Below are 17,412 nucleotides of genomic sequence, written 5' to 3' on the forward strand. Positions count from 1 at the left end.
TTCAGCTGGCAGTGGCAGCATATCATAAGCACATGGTTTACTGTAGCTGGGGGAAGGCTGGATAAGAGACCTATTTCTCATCTACAGTGGAAAAACTATTTTTTAAGGTGTCAATCATATCTTTTTCACTCACTGTGGGATCTTTAATAAGAGAAAAGATAGCTTTAAAAGAATCTGCATATTTCAGGAGGAAAACCATCTGATAGAAACCACATGTTGTCCTCCAGCATCAGGTTCCCGGTGACAGTTGTTGGGTTATGATGATAGGCTTTTTGTGCATTTTATGTAGCAGACACTGGGAAAGGTCGGGTGTGGTTTGATTGAAATGCGTTGAAAACCATCACTCACATCTCTCGTCCTGAGGTGTCACCCCAACACTGAGGGCCCTGCCGACTACTGGAGACCATCAGTGGACTGTCACCTCCACCATATATTCAATCACAAATTTAATGTCCACTGAAGCAAAGCGCCTCAGTGTGTCAGGTGCTGCGCTTTCTAAGGGATTGATATTAGATTGTGTAGCCAAAGATATGTTACAAAGTCTTTTTTTAATTTAATATTGGTTTAGTCAAGAGCAGGAGGCTTGCTATTACCACTGAGTGAGTGTTATTATGACTTTTCCTAGCAGCAGAGGTAATTCTTAAATTAAACTACTCCTGAAGACAGAGGAAAAAAGTTTCCACAGAGAAAGAGCAGAATAAATATCTTGTTTGAAGTTGTTTGCTTTAATAGGGATACAAGTAGATCTTCAACATTTCCTTTTTGGAGTTTAAAACTTAAAAGCATAAAATAAATAAATAAACTTTGTTTATTGTTTGATGGATTTTCTTTGTGTCCCTAGTTGTTCATAAGTACACCGCCACTGCTCATAGTTGAGGTGGCTGTGAAGAGCAAACCGTCTGTTCATCTCTGCTCTCCTGCTTGACTCATTTTTTAGTCATTAACTCACATAAACTTCCCATCTGCTCTCCTTTCTTTTTGCCAGCCACCCTTGCTGCTGTAAGTCTGTGTGTCGACCAAATGTTTGGGGGTTTCCTCTATTTTTGAAAAACTGTAGGAGAGCCTCAAAACTGTCTGACAGTTTTACTCAAGGCATGATTTTTCTTTTTCTTTTAGTTTGTACAGTTGTCCTTTCAAAAACATAAAAAATATAAGAAATGCTGAGTACGAGCAAAAACCTGATTCATTAATAATTTCTCTCATGTCTTTCACTGCACAAGGTTTATTTATGCAAGTTTCTACTAGGACATTTTCTATCTGAAAATAACTGCTACGTTTCCATCCATGTTTAGACGTGCATCTTAAAAATTATTCTTTTTTAAATCACATGGTGTGGTATGAAACATTTAAAATGAAGTTTATGCAAGCTTTTTTTCCTGTACTGTTTACAAGCCTCCAGATATTACTTTGCTGTTGCAGATGCTTCTACACCAGCAGGGAATACCATCGGAATTTAATTAAAAGCTATCACAGAAAGACTGTCCTCACTCAACAACTGAGCTTTTGAAGTTTGGACTGGCTAGATTGTGTTTACTTCCACCGCTGTGTTTGCTGTGAGGAACATTTTTCCCTGTTGCTTAACAGGCATTTCAGTGAAGTCTTCAAAAGAGAAAAAAAAAAAAAAAAAATACTGCAGTTTTTTTTGGAAATAATTTGAAATTGAAACACATACGTCATAAACAGAAATCCTCTTGTTTTACAATAAAGTTAGAATTTATGTTTCAGCTTAACTTCTTGTTGGGCAACTTTAAGTCCTTATTAGTGATCATAGTGAAATTGGGCATTGAACTTTAACATTTGTTTACATTTTCTGTGAGATGGCATGTCTGCAGACATTTCTGAGGGTCTTGTTCGGGAGACATAATAAAAATGGTTGGTCACCCTACACGGAAGGAAACCGTACGTAACATAGGTGGTGTATGAAGGAGGTTAGCATTTTCAGCCTACATAGAATTTATTGTTTACTTTAGTAAACAATAGTTTGTCAAAATGTATCAAATATCTATGTATGTCTCATGTATATCTACATAATGTTATATGAAACTGTTCAAAATAAGAGTGTATTTCTTTTTCTTTAAGTTTGTTGCAATTTTTTTCATTACCAAGCAACTTGTATAGCCATGAAAATATACCCTACAAAGTACAAAATGAAATAAGTCATATTTGATCACTTTGATACCCCCAAATTAAGGCTAATCCGGCATCTGTTTTGCATCCTGCCTTTACTCTGAATTCTGTTGAGTCGATAAAAGTCAGTGGAATGTTAAATCTTGTCATTTCTTGATCTGTCAATTTTTTTTTCTTTTCCTCGCTTCTTCTGGATGTCTTCTTGGCTTTCTTTGCCGAATAAGCCAGCATGTGTCCAACATGGCCATTGTATGTGCAGTTCACAGTGCTGTAAAGCCAAGTGTCTGTCACGAGATGCCCCAAGCGAGAACACAAAGTTGTGAAGTGTAGTTTCTCAACCCTGGGATGCTGCAGGGCAAAGACAACTCCAGGAATGTGTAGAGTGAATGTTAGTGTGCCATCAAAATGAGTCAGAAGGTCAGTATTGTTTTAAGGCTATGACGCCTCCTGGTTTGACACAGTGCAGGGAATTTGAAGGTGCAGTCAGCCAGCAGAGGGTGTTGTTCAGTGGCTTGCCCAAATACATTCAGGATAAACCAGGAATCGATCCGAACTTCCCATTGGTGGACAACTACCATCTAAGCTACAGCTGCTCAGTTCCATTCAATCTGTTCTCACAGCAGAGAAAATAATATTTAGGGCTGTCCTCAGATGTGATAATTGCAGTTCCACAATGTCGACTAAAATCCATACACAAAAATAGCTGTCTTGCTGTGCGATGACACTGACATTCAGCATTTCGATGACACATAACATTCACCCACACATCTGCAGGGAAATTACGTTGACTTTTTAAGTGTCAATACGCCTGTTGCTCATATGCTTCAATTACATGATCGTGGTTTATGATTGGATAGATCTGTTTTTACCAATATGTGCAAACTCACAAATTATTTAATTGAAATGTCAAGGTTAGCTTCCACCAGTTAAAGTGCTTGTGTGCTCTGCCAGTCGAACAATAGCTCAGCAGTTAATTAAAAAGATGCTATCAGGCCATCATGTAATGAGTGCCTCACTAGAGGAACAGTGTGCTGCATGTACTGTATGCGGTGCCATTATTATTTTATACAGATATTTGTTCATCACAGTTTACTGTTGAATAAGATGATCTAAAAAAAAAGTTAACTTTGTTCAAGTACAATTGTTTAAAAAGAGAGACACCATGTGAAAAATAAAATGAAAATGTTGTGACATCTAAAGGCAACGTTGACTAATCAACTGAGAAAATTGTTCAGAGTCAGCAGGGAAGCATCTGAAACCTGCAGGACAGTGGCCATGGAGTACTAGAGTTTGAGGATCCCTGCTTTCCTGTATAAGAACGTATACTACAGTTTATTTCAAAATATACTTTATTAGTTCTACCAATGACTATGTTTCTTAAAGATATGGAAACTTTGGTTTTATAACGGTTTATAAACTATCAGTGAGGTCTTTAAGAATAATACATTTTCTTTTATATTTTCAGATCTAATTCATAATCTCTTCCTGACTGGAGGCAGACTGTCCTTGATTTTATGTTGTGATTATACAAACTAACCAACTTCCTTCTTCTTTAAGATCATATAGTGAGCCAGATCCACAGCTTGAGCTCCCATAGTTAATACACACTTGTCCAGATATGATTTATCTGAAATAAGAACTGATGATATAACAAGTCAATTTCCTTTAGAAGTTTTCTATTCTGGTTCTTTTTTTTTTTTTTTTTTTTTTTTTTTTGCTGAAATTATAAACAGCTGGTATAGTTGGATAAAAAAGGAATATATAAGAATATATGTATGTATTTTTTTAAAAAAACAAAAACTTTTCATTACATTAACTGATTAATTTTTATAGGACATTCTATAGTTTTACTTTAAATTCTCCACAGCTGATGTGTGTAATGCCTGAGAGGCCTTTTAGCCTAAAAGCAGAAAATCCTTGAGATTTTCACGAGAATGTGCAGACAATTTAGACTTGACATTTTCTGCAGTCTTTGTTCACACAAGCGTGTCATAGCGAGTTTTCTGCTGCGCTCTCTGTTGAAAATGTGAGGAAGGCGATGCAGAGGAGTATTGGTCTGTGCCAGAGGATCACTCCGTGATGTCACTAACAAGCCCATATTAAACATCATTCATATGTATTAGTTTTTTCTGTCAACCTGTTACACTTACTGAGATTTTGTGGTATTAAAATAGTTTTTTATGCTCTAACTAAAGTGGTGCTTATCAGTGCACCAGTCTATAATTCCTCCAAATAGATTTTTGATGTTTTGGGATGAGGGACAAAAACTCCTCTCCTCCTCTGGACATGAGAGTGGAGGAAGCATCCCCTGATTGGTGCTTAATCCCCAGACTAGTGATGGTGATTTTGAACATGTACTGCAAGCGTAAAAAAGATTATGGAGGTCATAAACAAATGCAACACTTCAAACACACATTGACACCTTGAATAATGTACAAGTTTGAGTTAAAATATGAAGGTGGACATCACAAAAAACTGCCAAAAGAACATTACATCAGGCTGCTTCCATAAAGTAAATATGCTCATGACCTGCAGTGGTACGCGTGCAACATTACAGACAGAGAAAGGTGAACAGCTTGACCTGGTCTGAACACGTCTAAGCGGAAAAAGGTAGCTGTGAGAAATTGTCTGTTCGGTGGTGAATCTCCAGTTTGTCTGTTAAAAAAATCCGTTAATTGTTTGGAACAATTAAAGTTGAATTAATCCAATATTGATTCATAAAACTTAGACAGTGAGTTCTTTTTTTCTTTTTTCTTTTCTTTTTTTAATATGTTTCTTTTCTTGTGACAACACTGACCCTATGCTGATAACTGACAATCCAAGCTGTACTTTTGGCAAGGTCAGTGGCAAGTTTTGTCTGCCAGAAGTGGACCCCATGTCAGTTGCCAGCCTGGTTTGGAATATAGCAAGTATTCTGTGGGCCACATGTGGTCCAGAAGTCAGTAGTCAGCATGGACACAGATTACTGCAAGTATTATGTGGGCCAGAAATGGTCAGAATAAAAGGAGCCTGGCTCAACAGAGATTACAACAATGTCCTTTTGGGCCACATCTGATTGTGATGTGGCTGAATTTCAGCAGCCATATTTTGTCAACGACATAAGTCAAGGGCAAATTTGAGCGAAACAGTTTTTGCTATCTGGGTACCCTTACGTGACTCACAGTATCAATGCTTTTCAGTGGATTATGTTCACAACTATGACAAGTCATTTATATGCCCTAAATCTGCTTCTCACAGAGACAATCCTAAATTCAGATTTTTATCATTCACTGTTAGGTTAAATTGATCTGTAAACTGTTTAGCAGCTTATTACCACTCAAATTAGCGGTTAATACGACTATTGTGAGTTCCGCGTCACATCAGATTATCACAATATCTGATTATTCCCAAATAGCTATCTGATTTTGATGGTGATGTGTTTTATGAAAATAGTAATCTGAGAATGTCTTTATTATTCAAGGAAAATATTAAACTGTTATTACATACATATTTGTAAATGATTAGATATTAAATCAAATCTGATTTCATCAAAATACAATCAAATCACAATGCTTCCCCAACAAAATTTTGCAGCTGTAGTAGGGCAAACACTCAATCAGCCTATTGTGGATTAAATCACTTCAGGAAATAAGTTTTAACCATATTTAACAGAAATTTGAACATTTCCCCCATTCGCATAAAGTACTTTTCAATTTATTATTGATGACATCATGATTAATCAATTTTATTTGGCATGACTAGTCAATATATAAATAGATTTTCATGTCCTTTCTGTTTTTGCTTTCTTGTTTAGGAAGGTAACCCTTCAGAAAAAAACTGTCCTTAGCAGCATAAGAGCGGAAACAAAGACTTAAAAAACACAATTGAACAGCTGCAAAAAAAAACCCAAAAAACTTTCTGCAACAATACTAAGATACTGCAAAGGAAAAAAAGAGGCCCCACACAAAGACATTGAGGGATTCATTGAACTTTGCAAAGATGTTCACATCCTGCAAAATGAAAATAAGACCTTGAAAAATTACACCAACAACTTCTGTCTGTGCTTTTCAAACACATGTAAAAGGGGAGACCACAGTTGAAAAGTGTGAGGGAAGCCTGAGAAGAAAACATTGACGTGCTGACCCGAAAAAGGCAATGAAGCCAAAGTTGCAATTCTGACAATAGGTTTTGCTTGTAATTTAAGTAATGCAGATGAACAACTGACTTAAATGTCTAAAAGCTGTTCAGATCAAGCGTGATCTACATGAAAAATGAAGACCTGTCGATCAGAAAACAGAATTTGACACAGTGGAGGCAGTGGTTGATGGGTCAGGAATATGCAACCCTGTAAAAATTTGATCAAGCAAGAAAATGGCAAGCAAGCATTCACCATATCTAAGCAGAAAATTTCTGAAATGAAGCAGGGAAATGTTTTTGTCCTAAATAAGAACCTGATAGAAGAGTTTTCAGAGCTAAAGGGAAAGGTTCAAGTTGCAGAAAAACAATAGGCAAGGCAAAACAATAACAAGGCATTAGAGATGATGTAAAGAAGTACAAAAAGCAGCAACAAACAGACAAAATCACAACAAAATCATGAATTAAATTCAAATGATTAAAAGCAAGAGCAGTTTAAAGTTACCGGGCATATTTAATGCATAAAAAAAAGTTTTTAACCTAGATTTTATTTGGTGAGAGTTCAATCTTCCTTGTCAGTTTGCTCCACTTGTTTGCAGCATAACAGCTACATGCTGCTACTCCATGTTTAGTCTGGACTCTGGTCTGGACTAGTTGACCTGAGTCTTGGGATCTTTGCTGAGTTTATATTATTTGAACACATCACAGATGTATTCTGGGTCTAAACCGTTCCTGGATTTGTAAACTATCAGTATGATTTTAAATCTATCCTGTGCCTGACTGAACGCCAGTGTAAAGATTTTAAAAACTGGTGTACAGCGATGTTACTATAATTTAATTAATATGAAAAATAATTGTTTTTAACTTGAACAAATCGTAATTGAACTGGCACAGGTTGCATTGCAGTGAATTGATTAAATAGTGAATTGACCCACCTCTCGTGGGAATATGACATATCTGACAGCTGGGGTGTAACAATAGATCAATCTACATCGACGTATCGATTATATGGTCAAAACGCCAATGACATTGATACAAAATGCAAACATCATTCAAAAAGCAATACAATAACTGTTTATCAATGCACTTTCATTTTAGTAAAAATGGCTGTACTTGGCGTTACACTGGCATGTCGTTTTTGGTTTATGACTAGTGTGTCTTTGTTAAAGGAACAGATTATTTAAATGAAGGAAATTAAATACATGACTTCAGGAATAAAAATATTTTAAGTGTTTTTTGTTTTTTTTTTGTTTTTATTTATTTATTTATTTATTTATTTAAAATAAGAGTGTAATTAACTGTTCAGTTACCTGTAATATTGGTTCATATCAATCAATGGATCCTAAACCAAATTAAAATCTGGTTGTGACTGAATTCACTGAAACGCAGTAACACTATCCATTAAATTGATGTAATCTAGTATTGTGATCAAACTGCCAATTTACATCCCTACTGACAGCTGCAGAGGTGTTAAGTCACGTCACATTTTCAAACTTCATCGCTAGCTGATAGAAAAAGCGCTCATGACGAAAAAAAGTTCCATTTCATAAATGGTTTCATTGAGACCATGTTGTTTAGAACAATCGTGAAACATTTTTAAATTACATGACTTACATGACTTGTTTAAATGATTAAAAAAAAAAAAAACAACAGCAAACATACAATCCACTTTAAGATGTCATTTGCCTCCAAAATTATTACAGTGATGGTAGCTTTAGTCAGCTGTCCGGATTCCCGTGATAAACGTGAATTTCTCAGCGTAACGTAGTGTGTGTCTGTGTGTGTTTGCATCTGTGCAGAACCACATCCTAAACAATACAGACAGAAGATCAAACATTCTGTGGCATATTAAGATAATTAACATCGGACTGTTCCATATAATGGCAGGGGAAATATTGCACAGCATCACTAAAATGGGGTCTAGTGGAATAACTTTACAAGGTGTAAAAAAAAACCACCAGGAAAAGCCAAAAACTAGACCCCTAGGTTTCAAAAGGGCTTGCTTTAAACTAAATACAGTATTATAAGAAAGCTTAATGGATTTCAGGATGCAATAACATCATTATTACGACAAAGTGGGGCCTTTTCGATCTGGTGACGTGTGCAGTCATGCAAAAACATGACACTTAACCAAAGCCCACCGATGAGGAACTCAAATCTTATCGTAAAAAGCTCAGGAGTTTCTTACCATGCAGAGGATAAGGGAAAATCTGACCGCTTATAAGAATTTTCAGACATTCATAGCTTAAATGCCATGACCCCATGATGGATTGGTGACCTGACCTGCAGGTCTACCTCGCACTAGAAGCTGACCGAGACCCACAAAACCCCAGATAGTGAAATGGGTATGAAAACTGAATGAATAAAATCGGCATTTGTCTTGAAATTTTATACTGAGGCCGTACATTGATAACCATTTCTGCCCCTTTCTGTTAGCTCTATGAACTTCCCCTTTTTAACTTAGAGTTCATGCAAGTTTTAGATTTTGAAGTTAAATGTTTTGGAAAGTTAAAATTGCAGTTGTAGTTCATTGCGTAGACTATCTGACACTAGTGTGATTTTCCAAAAGTTGATTCAACTTTGGCTTTCAATAAAGAAAAAAAAAAATTAAGTGTGAGAGATGGGCGCTCCAGAAGAAAATTCTCGCTACGTTATCTAAGAATGGGTTTAGCTAAAGTTGATGTGAATGGTAGCTGTGGGTTGGGGAGTGTACAGGACAACAGGCACTTTTATTCGACATGGAAGTAGACTGCAAAGCTGGGGCCCTTTGCCCCAAATGTTGGTGTATATACTGACTGAGGTGGCTCATATGGCTTTTAACATTTTTGTAGATGCAAACTGAAACAAATTGGGAATTTGAATCCCAATAACTATAAATAAGCTGCATGGACATCAATTCATTTTAAATTAATACTGTAATTTAAAATAATCCAGAAATGTTTGCTTTCTCAATTAAGTGATGAAAGATTTTGTGCATTTATTATTTCAAGTAATTATTTGTTTTTAACTTAAATTAATCAATTTAAACAACTTTTAGAACTTGAAAAACAATGTCCAAATCAAATCAAATCAAACTTTATTTCTTGAGCACTTTTCATGCCAAGGGCAACACAAAGTGCTTTACAAGATAAAATCAAGAATTCACTTTTTATTCTTGTGTTAAACAACCATGCGCATACACACACAGAAACATTAACACACACCATTTATTCTCAGTTAGGGATCCAAAGTGCTATTACAACACGCTAAGAACAGCACATTGATTCCACTTTATATGGAGTGAAAAATGCTCTGTCTTATGATCATTTACATGCAGATTAATGGAAAAAAATGTTACAAATTGTTTTTTATTGGTTTTAATTTATCAATTTAGGATCAAAAAGGTTTTTTTTCCCCCAATAACTTTTATCCAGGGGTGCCCAGTCCTCAAGGCACATTATCCTGAAGGTTTTCCGTGAACCCCTGTTCCAACATACCTGACATGAACTAATCACTCCTTGTGCAGAACTTCATTGACTGTTACATCGATTTAAAGGAAGCCAGGTGCTACTTCCCAGAACTGCTTCACTTCTGGGATGATGGTGCGTTTCCTCATACAAAACTTTACTTTAGGTTCCTGCTCAATATTTATATTAGATAAAGGCCATAGCTTCCACTTGGCCATTCTTAAACATTATATTAGTACCACATTGCTCTCCCAGCGTAGGAAAACCGTCATGGAAAAAAAGATTAGACCTCATTTGTTTATCAAAATTTCATGTTCATTTTTTATGCCTGGTACAAATAAAGGTACAATAGTTTGGAAAACAAGGGTGGTCTAATATTTTTCCATGACTGTATATCTTAGCTGCGATGGACTGGCGAGCTGTCCAGGGTGTACCCTGCCTGTCGCCCAAAGCCAGCTGGGATAGGCTCCAGCTTCCACGCGACCCTGAATTGGATTAAGTGGTTCAGAAAATGAATGAATGGATGAATGAATGTATATCTTAGACTTTGATGTCTTGCTAATTTTGCCACTTCTGTAACTATAAAATGAAGAAAAACAGTAAATAAGCAAGTATTACATAAAATGCTAGTCACAGATATTGCAAGATCACACCACATACCTATTACACATTAAAAACAACATCACTATCCATAATAACAAACAAATTATTGCACAGCCCCTACATTCTGGAAAAACATTAACATATAAAATGAGATGCAGACAAATCACTTCTTAGAATAGTAGATTTTACATAGGTACTCCAAATCCACCACCTCTCATTTTAGGCTTGGAAAGTAACAGAAGGCTCCTACAGTAAAGCAACTAGAAAGGATGTTTCATCCTTCCTATAACCTTCACTTGATAGTATATTTGTGTTACCACTTGAAGGGCTCATTTAGCTTACTTTGCATGTACAAACAGGGAAATCCGGTTCAAACATTGTCAAATAAAACTGCCTAAATGTCTTTTATGTCAACATGGTTGCTAGGCAATACTTCCACTACGGTGGATAGTGCAACATTCAGAGTTCACTTCCGAGCTCTGATGTCAGGTTTTATAACAATGTATTATAGCATGCATTGTGCTGATGGATAAGAATAGGCATTAGTCTTAGAGAATAATGCTCATGCTCAGAAAAGTTTCCACTATTTCTGCTGTTGTAATTGCCACAAATCATCATTTGAAATAAACTGCTTTATTTGGTTTCATTACTCTGAAAATATTTTTAACAGCAATATATTGTTGTTTTTTTTACTTTTACACTTTGCATATTAACCACTTAAAGAGGCCATGAGTAGAAATTGACCTTGCAAACTACTTTCCTCATGCCCTAATGACCCCTGTGGAGGGTAGCACTGAACTTGAATTTCCTCCACTTGCACAAATGCTAGTTTTTAAAGCTTTTCCAACATGATGTGCATCCCTAACCATTTTTTTTTTCCAAGATCTGTGTAAATCTGCCTTGTTCTGGCCATAATATGTTCCTCAAATACTTTAATTTACTCTAAGGACTTGTACAAAACGCGATAAAGGTTTAAGTCATATTTATTCACAAATGCAGAAAACTCCAAACTCCACCAGCACAGCAGTGCTGATTAGCATATGCCTGTAGAGATCTCTTCCTATTGTATCTACAGTAATAAGAAGTAACGTCAGTTGGGCATCATATTGTACTAAATGAATGAAATGAAAAATACTGATTATATCAAAGAAAAGCACCTCAGGCAGACAAAGCAATCAATTAAATATCAAACTAAAGCCACTGTATGGAATGGTGAACAAGGAAAATGTTTATACAAAGAAAAGTTTTACACAATTCAACCAATATGTGCATACTGCCTCAAGATCACAGCATCCATGAAAATAACTTAGCATTTATGACTGCATAAGGAACCGGACAGATTAAGTGTTTTCTTTTAAGCTGATATTCAAGTTTAATTGACTTGAGCTGCACAACTCAACACTGTCACTTTGGATGCACACAGTGATTAAAATATCTCCAAACTTATTATCTATCACAATTTGCTCTGTAGGGGCTGCATGGTGGCGCAGTGGTTAGCACTGTGGCCTCACAGCAAGAAGGTCACTGGTTCAATCCTTGGCTGGTTTGGTCAGTGGCCTTTCTGTGTGGAGTTTGCATGTTCTCCCCGTGTATGCGTGGGTTCTCTCCGGGTTCTCCGGCTTCCTCCCACCATCCACAACACATGCATGATAGGTTAATTGGTCACTCTAAATAGCCCCTAGGAGTGAGTGTGAGCGTGAGTGGTTGTTTGTCTCTCACTGTGTGGCCCTGCGATGGACTGGCGAGCTGTCCAGGGTGTACCCTGCCTGTCGCCCAAAGCCAGCTGGGATAGGCTCCAGCTTCCCCGCGACCCTGAATTGGAATAAGCGGTTCGGAAAATGAATGAATTTGATCTGTATTATTCATTACATCCTTTGTCTCTTTTCCCATTTACTCTTGTTGACAACATCTAACCCTTTTTTGGATCCAACCAGTTTTAACCCTCTTACATGACAAGTTTATGTCACATTCCTGATAATGCTTTCCATCTCTCACTTTCCTTCTTTCGACCTCATCTCCTCTTGCCAATCGAAAGCATTTCTCTACATCTACAAGCCTCATTTTCCATTTTATTAATCTCCCTGCTGCCTACCCCTAAATGCATCAACCTCTCTATTTCTTGTCCGCATGCATCCCAGGTTGCTCCATTCCCATTTTCACCCTCCATAATTCCCTCTACATTTGTACAGCTCCATCTGATTCTGCCTGTCATTTTACACCTGCCCTCCTTCAGTCGCTTCCTTTTCCCTTTGCCTCCCTCCCACTCTATCCTCACATAGTAAGCAGTAAGGCAGGCAGGAGACCATATAATTTCTCCGAGGAGGTGCTGTCAGTTGACTGCCTCTCTCCAGGCTAAAAGCTGCTCTCCTCGCCCCTGGGTTCTCAGAGTCACGGCTCCGTTCCGCTCCAGGATTATGCAGATCTTAATTCCCTTTCGCTCTCACCTGAGGGTGGCAGGGCATGAAATACTGAAAGTACTCAGAGCAAATAAAAGTTTTTTGCCACCAAGAGGAGGGAAGAGGGAAAGGACAGGGACAAGGAGGCAACGAGAAGGTTGGGAAGAAGAAAGTGGGAAAGAGAAGCTTAGCTCTTGTCAGATGGTCTGAGTGCATAAGGGAAGATGTGAGTGATAAGGTGTGTTTAGGGACAATTCAAAGAATGAAAGAGAAGACAAAAGAGACGACAATTTGTGACCACACTTTTCCTCACAACTGTGAATACATTCTTAATTCACAGCATATGTTGGAGTGAGCCCCCCTCCCCGCTCCCCTCCCCGCTCCCCTCCCCTCCCGAGTGAGCTTTGTAATCACACCTTATTGGCATCATACGCACAGCCTTGCCGTTGCTCTTCATGCTCTTCACAAAGCCACTTAGCCCCACAGTGAATGAATTCCACAGGTAGCCTAGTTTGACAGCAGGGGAGGTTTTCTCAGGACACTATGTGACGTACACTTTTTTTTAATTTTTTTTTTTAATTTTTTTTATTTTTTTTACCAATGCATGTTTGCTTATGAGCAACTATTTGCTTTAAGTTCGCATAAAGCGATACTGAATCATTTACTTTTAGAAAGAATGGACACGATCTGTTTCCTCTGTGCGTAAAAATCTGGATTTGTTTTCTTTTATAGGAAGTGCGCGCATCCTTGCTCCAATTTACGGGTCTATAAAAAGCTGTTATTTTTGGCACTGCCTTGTCATACTGATACGATTTTCTTCTTTTATTCTTATTAGTGAATGACGCTCTGTGCGTGGCGCGCAATGTTTGTTCATGCAAAGCGCGACATGAACAGAGCGATATAAAAAGTGGATAGGGTGACAGGTGTGACAGTAGTGTCAACTCTAAATGTGGAAAAGTTAATTTCAAGCAGAAGATAAAAGAAATAAATAACTTGGGAAAAAAAAACCAAAATAATAGATTTTCAAGCGGCTTACCTGATAAAGCCTCCTTGGAAAAAGCAAAAAGACAAGACATACAAAATCCAAATGACCTGTGGGAGCATCCTCTGGCTCAGAATCTCTCCTCAAACCCGCCGAATAACTTGGAAAGAAAAATAAGAGAAAATCAGCAAATCCACGAAGCAGCTTGTGAGATTCGTCTGGAAGAGAAAGGCATCGTCTCTCTCAGAGATCCAGGCTTATCTTTGGGGAAACTTCTCCCCCTCCCACCAAGTCCAGAGGGCTGCACACATCCACACAGCAGCTGGACGACTGTGGTCAGTCTGACAGCGTGGCGGTGCTGATGTTAAAGGGAAGTGTCGATTCACCCGCGAGTTTATATGAACGCGTTTTTTTTTCTTTTTTTCTTCTTTTTCTTGCTTCGCCTTCCTTGTCTCTGTTTTTTCCTCCCATCGACAAAAATTAAAAAGGGTAATCGTTTAAAGGAGCAGTGGTTCTTTTTTTTTTTTTTTTCTAAATAAAGGATGCCTCATTTACACAGAAATGAGCCTTAGTGTGGAGGTAGTGAGTTATGAGTGTTGTGAGTTAAAGCTGGTCGATAAACCTATCTAAAGTTAAAGTCTGATTTTTTTATTTATTTTTGTTGTTGTTGTTTTGTTCTTTTTTTCTTTTAAAAGAACAAATCTAGTTCCCAAAAGGATGGGGGCCTCAGGATTGTGTGCAATGCTGCTGTGTATAATTCACCACATGAAATGTCAGATAGGTTTGTTCTACCTAACTAAATTAAATGCATTCACTTCTACAATAACTCGAACTTGATTTAGAAAACAGCCCTAATGTAAACATTGCAAGTCATTTAAAGCAAATGGAGCACATCTCCACCAGCTGGTCTTGTAAAAAAAAAAAAAAAAAAGCACTGGCCTACTCTGTGACAACAAAGGAAAGAGGTTATCCATATAAAAATATTTTTCCGTTAAATATTTATTTGATTTTCTATTGTCATTGTTGGTGTGGCAGTTCAGGGGTCATTCATATTGTAGGAGTGGCTCATGCCATTTGGGATCAGAGCCAGCACCTTCCAAAATTACGTCTCACCTGTTTATCGACAACAAATAGTTTTAACATGGTTTTCAAACAGTCCAATCCAGCACATTTATAACCTACATAGTCTGTGTAGGGGCCTGTTCATAATAACACATGCACCTATGACTTCCTTTGGAAGGTGGTTTGTCTGGTCTTTAAGTTTGACTGACAGTCTTTGACCATGAAAAGACCTTTTCTGCAACAATCTGTCTTTCCAAGTTGATTCAACCCAACAGATCCAGTCAGAATCTAGGCAGAATTTTAAACATCCAAAATTTGCTGAGAGGAAAAGACTTAATGAGTAGATAAATCTGATGAAATTAATCTGATAAAACATGAAGATTTCACCTGCGTTCATGAACAGCATTTTAAAAAGTATTTTTATTTTTCATGTTCTGCTTAAAAAAAATGTGGTTTCCATTCATGGTGCAACTGTACTTTTCTACTGCTGTGCATTGCTTTTTTATTTGCCACCAGTTGCATAAAAACTAGTTCATAATGTACTGGAGCAAACCTGCAAGGAAGAGGAAGGTGATGATGGTGGGCCACGTTTACACCACAAAAAACCTGCTTGAAAGGAAATGCATGTACACAACAGCAGAATGAAAACTAACTCTATGCATGGGAAAACATAAGGACACATGTCAGGCCTGTAGTAGGTGGTGAAACTTGGCAACAAAACACCCAAGTGTGTGACGCATTCTCATAAGAAACACAACACAACACCAGAAGCATTGCGTGCGGGGAGTTCAGCTGTTGTTACTGGTTTCGTAGTGAGTAGCTGTGACATGAGTTATGACATGTGGGGCAAGGAGTATGTTCCCTACTGCATACCACTGTCATCCGCAAGGTTTTCATGAAGGACAGCAGTGCTCACTACGTTACGATGACTATTAAGCCCCTTTCAGACATGAGCTCCTTTCCATTAATCTGAGGGCAGCCAAACGTGTCAGCTTCATGTCTGAATGAGCACACTGGTCACTTTGCTGTAAAAATAGCAAATATAATCTTACTGAAGCTCGTAACACTTTTAACTTCCACACAGCACATGTCTGGACTGCATACAGTCACAATAACATTAGGTACTCACAAACAGTAAAGGGAATTTCAGACAAGTTTTGTTGTTCAACGGAAAGCAAACTCATCCTCCTTGGTTTTCTCTATGATTATCAGGTGCAATACCATCGCACCATGCTTAAACTAAATGAACAAATAAGAGCAAAACCTCTTGTAAAATCATTATTTATGGCTTTTGCTGCAGTGCCTCTGTCTGACACAAAGAAGAATAAGACATAACCAATATATTTACATTATAGTGTTTTGTTTCAAAATTGGGAGATGCTAACATTATTTTTTGTTTTTTCTTTTGTCTTTTTTTCATTTAGGCCGTTGTTTGTGGTGAATAGGATACATTAAGTGACCAATGGAAATAAAACTTGGTCACAGTTTCTCCAGTATTAGTTTTCTTTTAAGAATGGCGCATGGTACAGTGGTTGGCTGCCACTGTGTTTGGGTGTGCTATACTTTTTTGTTTTGTGATTTAATCCCGTTTTCTGCAACCGTTTGGGTGACTCCTACTACAGGGGCTTATGAACATATGAGTTGTGGATTTATTTCAATAGTTTCTGGCTACCTCTGTGATTTGCATGCCATTTTGAGCAAGGTGAGACCATGTAGAAGAGGAAGACGTTCAGGTGTGCTTCAGCCTCTCTGCCGGTGTAGATTATGTGCTGCACTTCACAGAATGTTCCTCTCTAATGTGCGCTTACTTTGCAACGGAATTGATGTTCATACCTTGTTGCTGAACAAAAACAGAGACTTTTTGTATGGTTTTTTTTTTATTTTTACCTTTTTCTTCACTTGCTCTGTAGGCTTATTCCAGACTTTGCATTGTGGCTGAGCAGCTTTCACCTCTACAAAGCAAAAAGACATGCAGAGCAATCTGACTAAACAAACGGTGGTAGAATCTGTTTTTATATCATTACTGGCTATTGTAAAGGTCATCCACTTCGTTTTATGGTTCTGATGCTAACTTTCATTACACATTATTTCAAACCGCTAGAATTTCCTGCATATTTGGAGCTAGTTTGTGGGAATTGATTACATTATACAATCCCAAATTCCATTTCAGGCCCTGTGGATACTAAATACCATTCAGCTGGTGAAGAAAACTCAGGAGTGGCTATATATACTGAGGAGGTTGAGGAGGTTTGGCAGCCACAAAAAATCCCCAACAACTTTTGCAGTTGCGTTGTACAATCCATCCTGACATTACTGTGTGGTACGGCAGCTCAACCATCATAGACTGAAAACTCTACTCACAGTACGTGAGCCATTTTCTTTGTGTGCCATTTTTATGTTTACACACAAGTATTTTGTTGACTTCTGAGGGTGATAAGAGAAGAGACTTGGGGCATTTAAAGTAATTTAAGGTTTAGCTGGACCGTTGTCATCCTCAGCCTTCGGTCTAAGCTTAACCTGAATTAACAAATGAGAATATTTAAAAAAAAAAAAAAGATTTTATGTATCAAATTAACTATACCAGCATTTTATAGAATCTATTCCCTGCAATCTTGTGATTACTCTATGACTTAATAATCATAATTAATTCATGCACTACGCTAATTAATCTTATATCACAAAT

At 37.5% G+C, this 17,412-nt stretch overlaps 1 protein-coding gene across 1 annotated transcript in view; it reads right to left on the reverse strand.

Annotated features, from left to right (window-relative positions):
* glra4a (glycine receptor, alpha 4a) overlaps positions 1 to 13,789 on the reverse strand; it is a gene marked incomplete at both ends in the record, with an annotated part of 63,202 nt that extends 49,413 nt beyond the window's left edge. Inside the window, one exon of the mRNA XM_079250414.1 lies at positions 13,722 to 13,789. Coding sequence (XP_079106540.1) covers positions 13,722 to 13,789 — 68 coding nt within the window. The remainder of the gene's footprint in view (positions 1 to 13,721) is intronic.
* Between the last annotated feature and the right edge of the window lie 3,623 nt (positions 13,790 to 17,412).

Source organism: Telmatherina bonti, assembly GCF_933228915.1.
Source record: "Telmatherina bonti genome assembly, chromosome: 12".
NCBI classification, from domain to species: Eukaryota; Metazoa; Chordata; class Actinopteri; order Atheriniformes; family Telmatherinidae; genus Telmatherina; species Telmatherina bonti.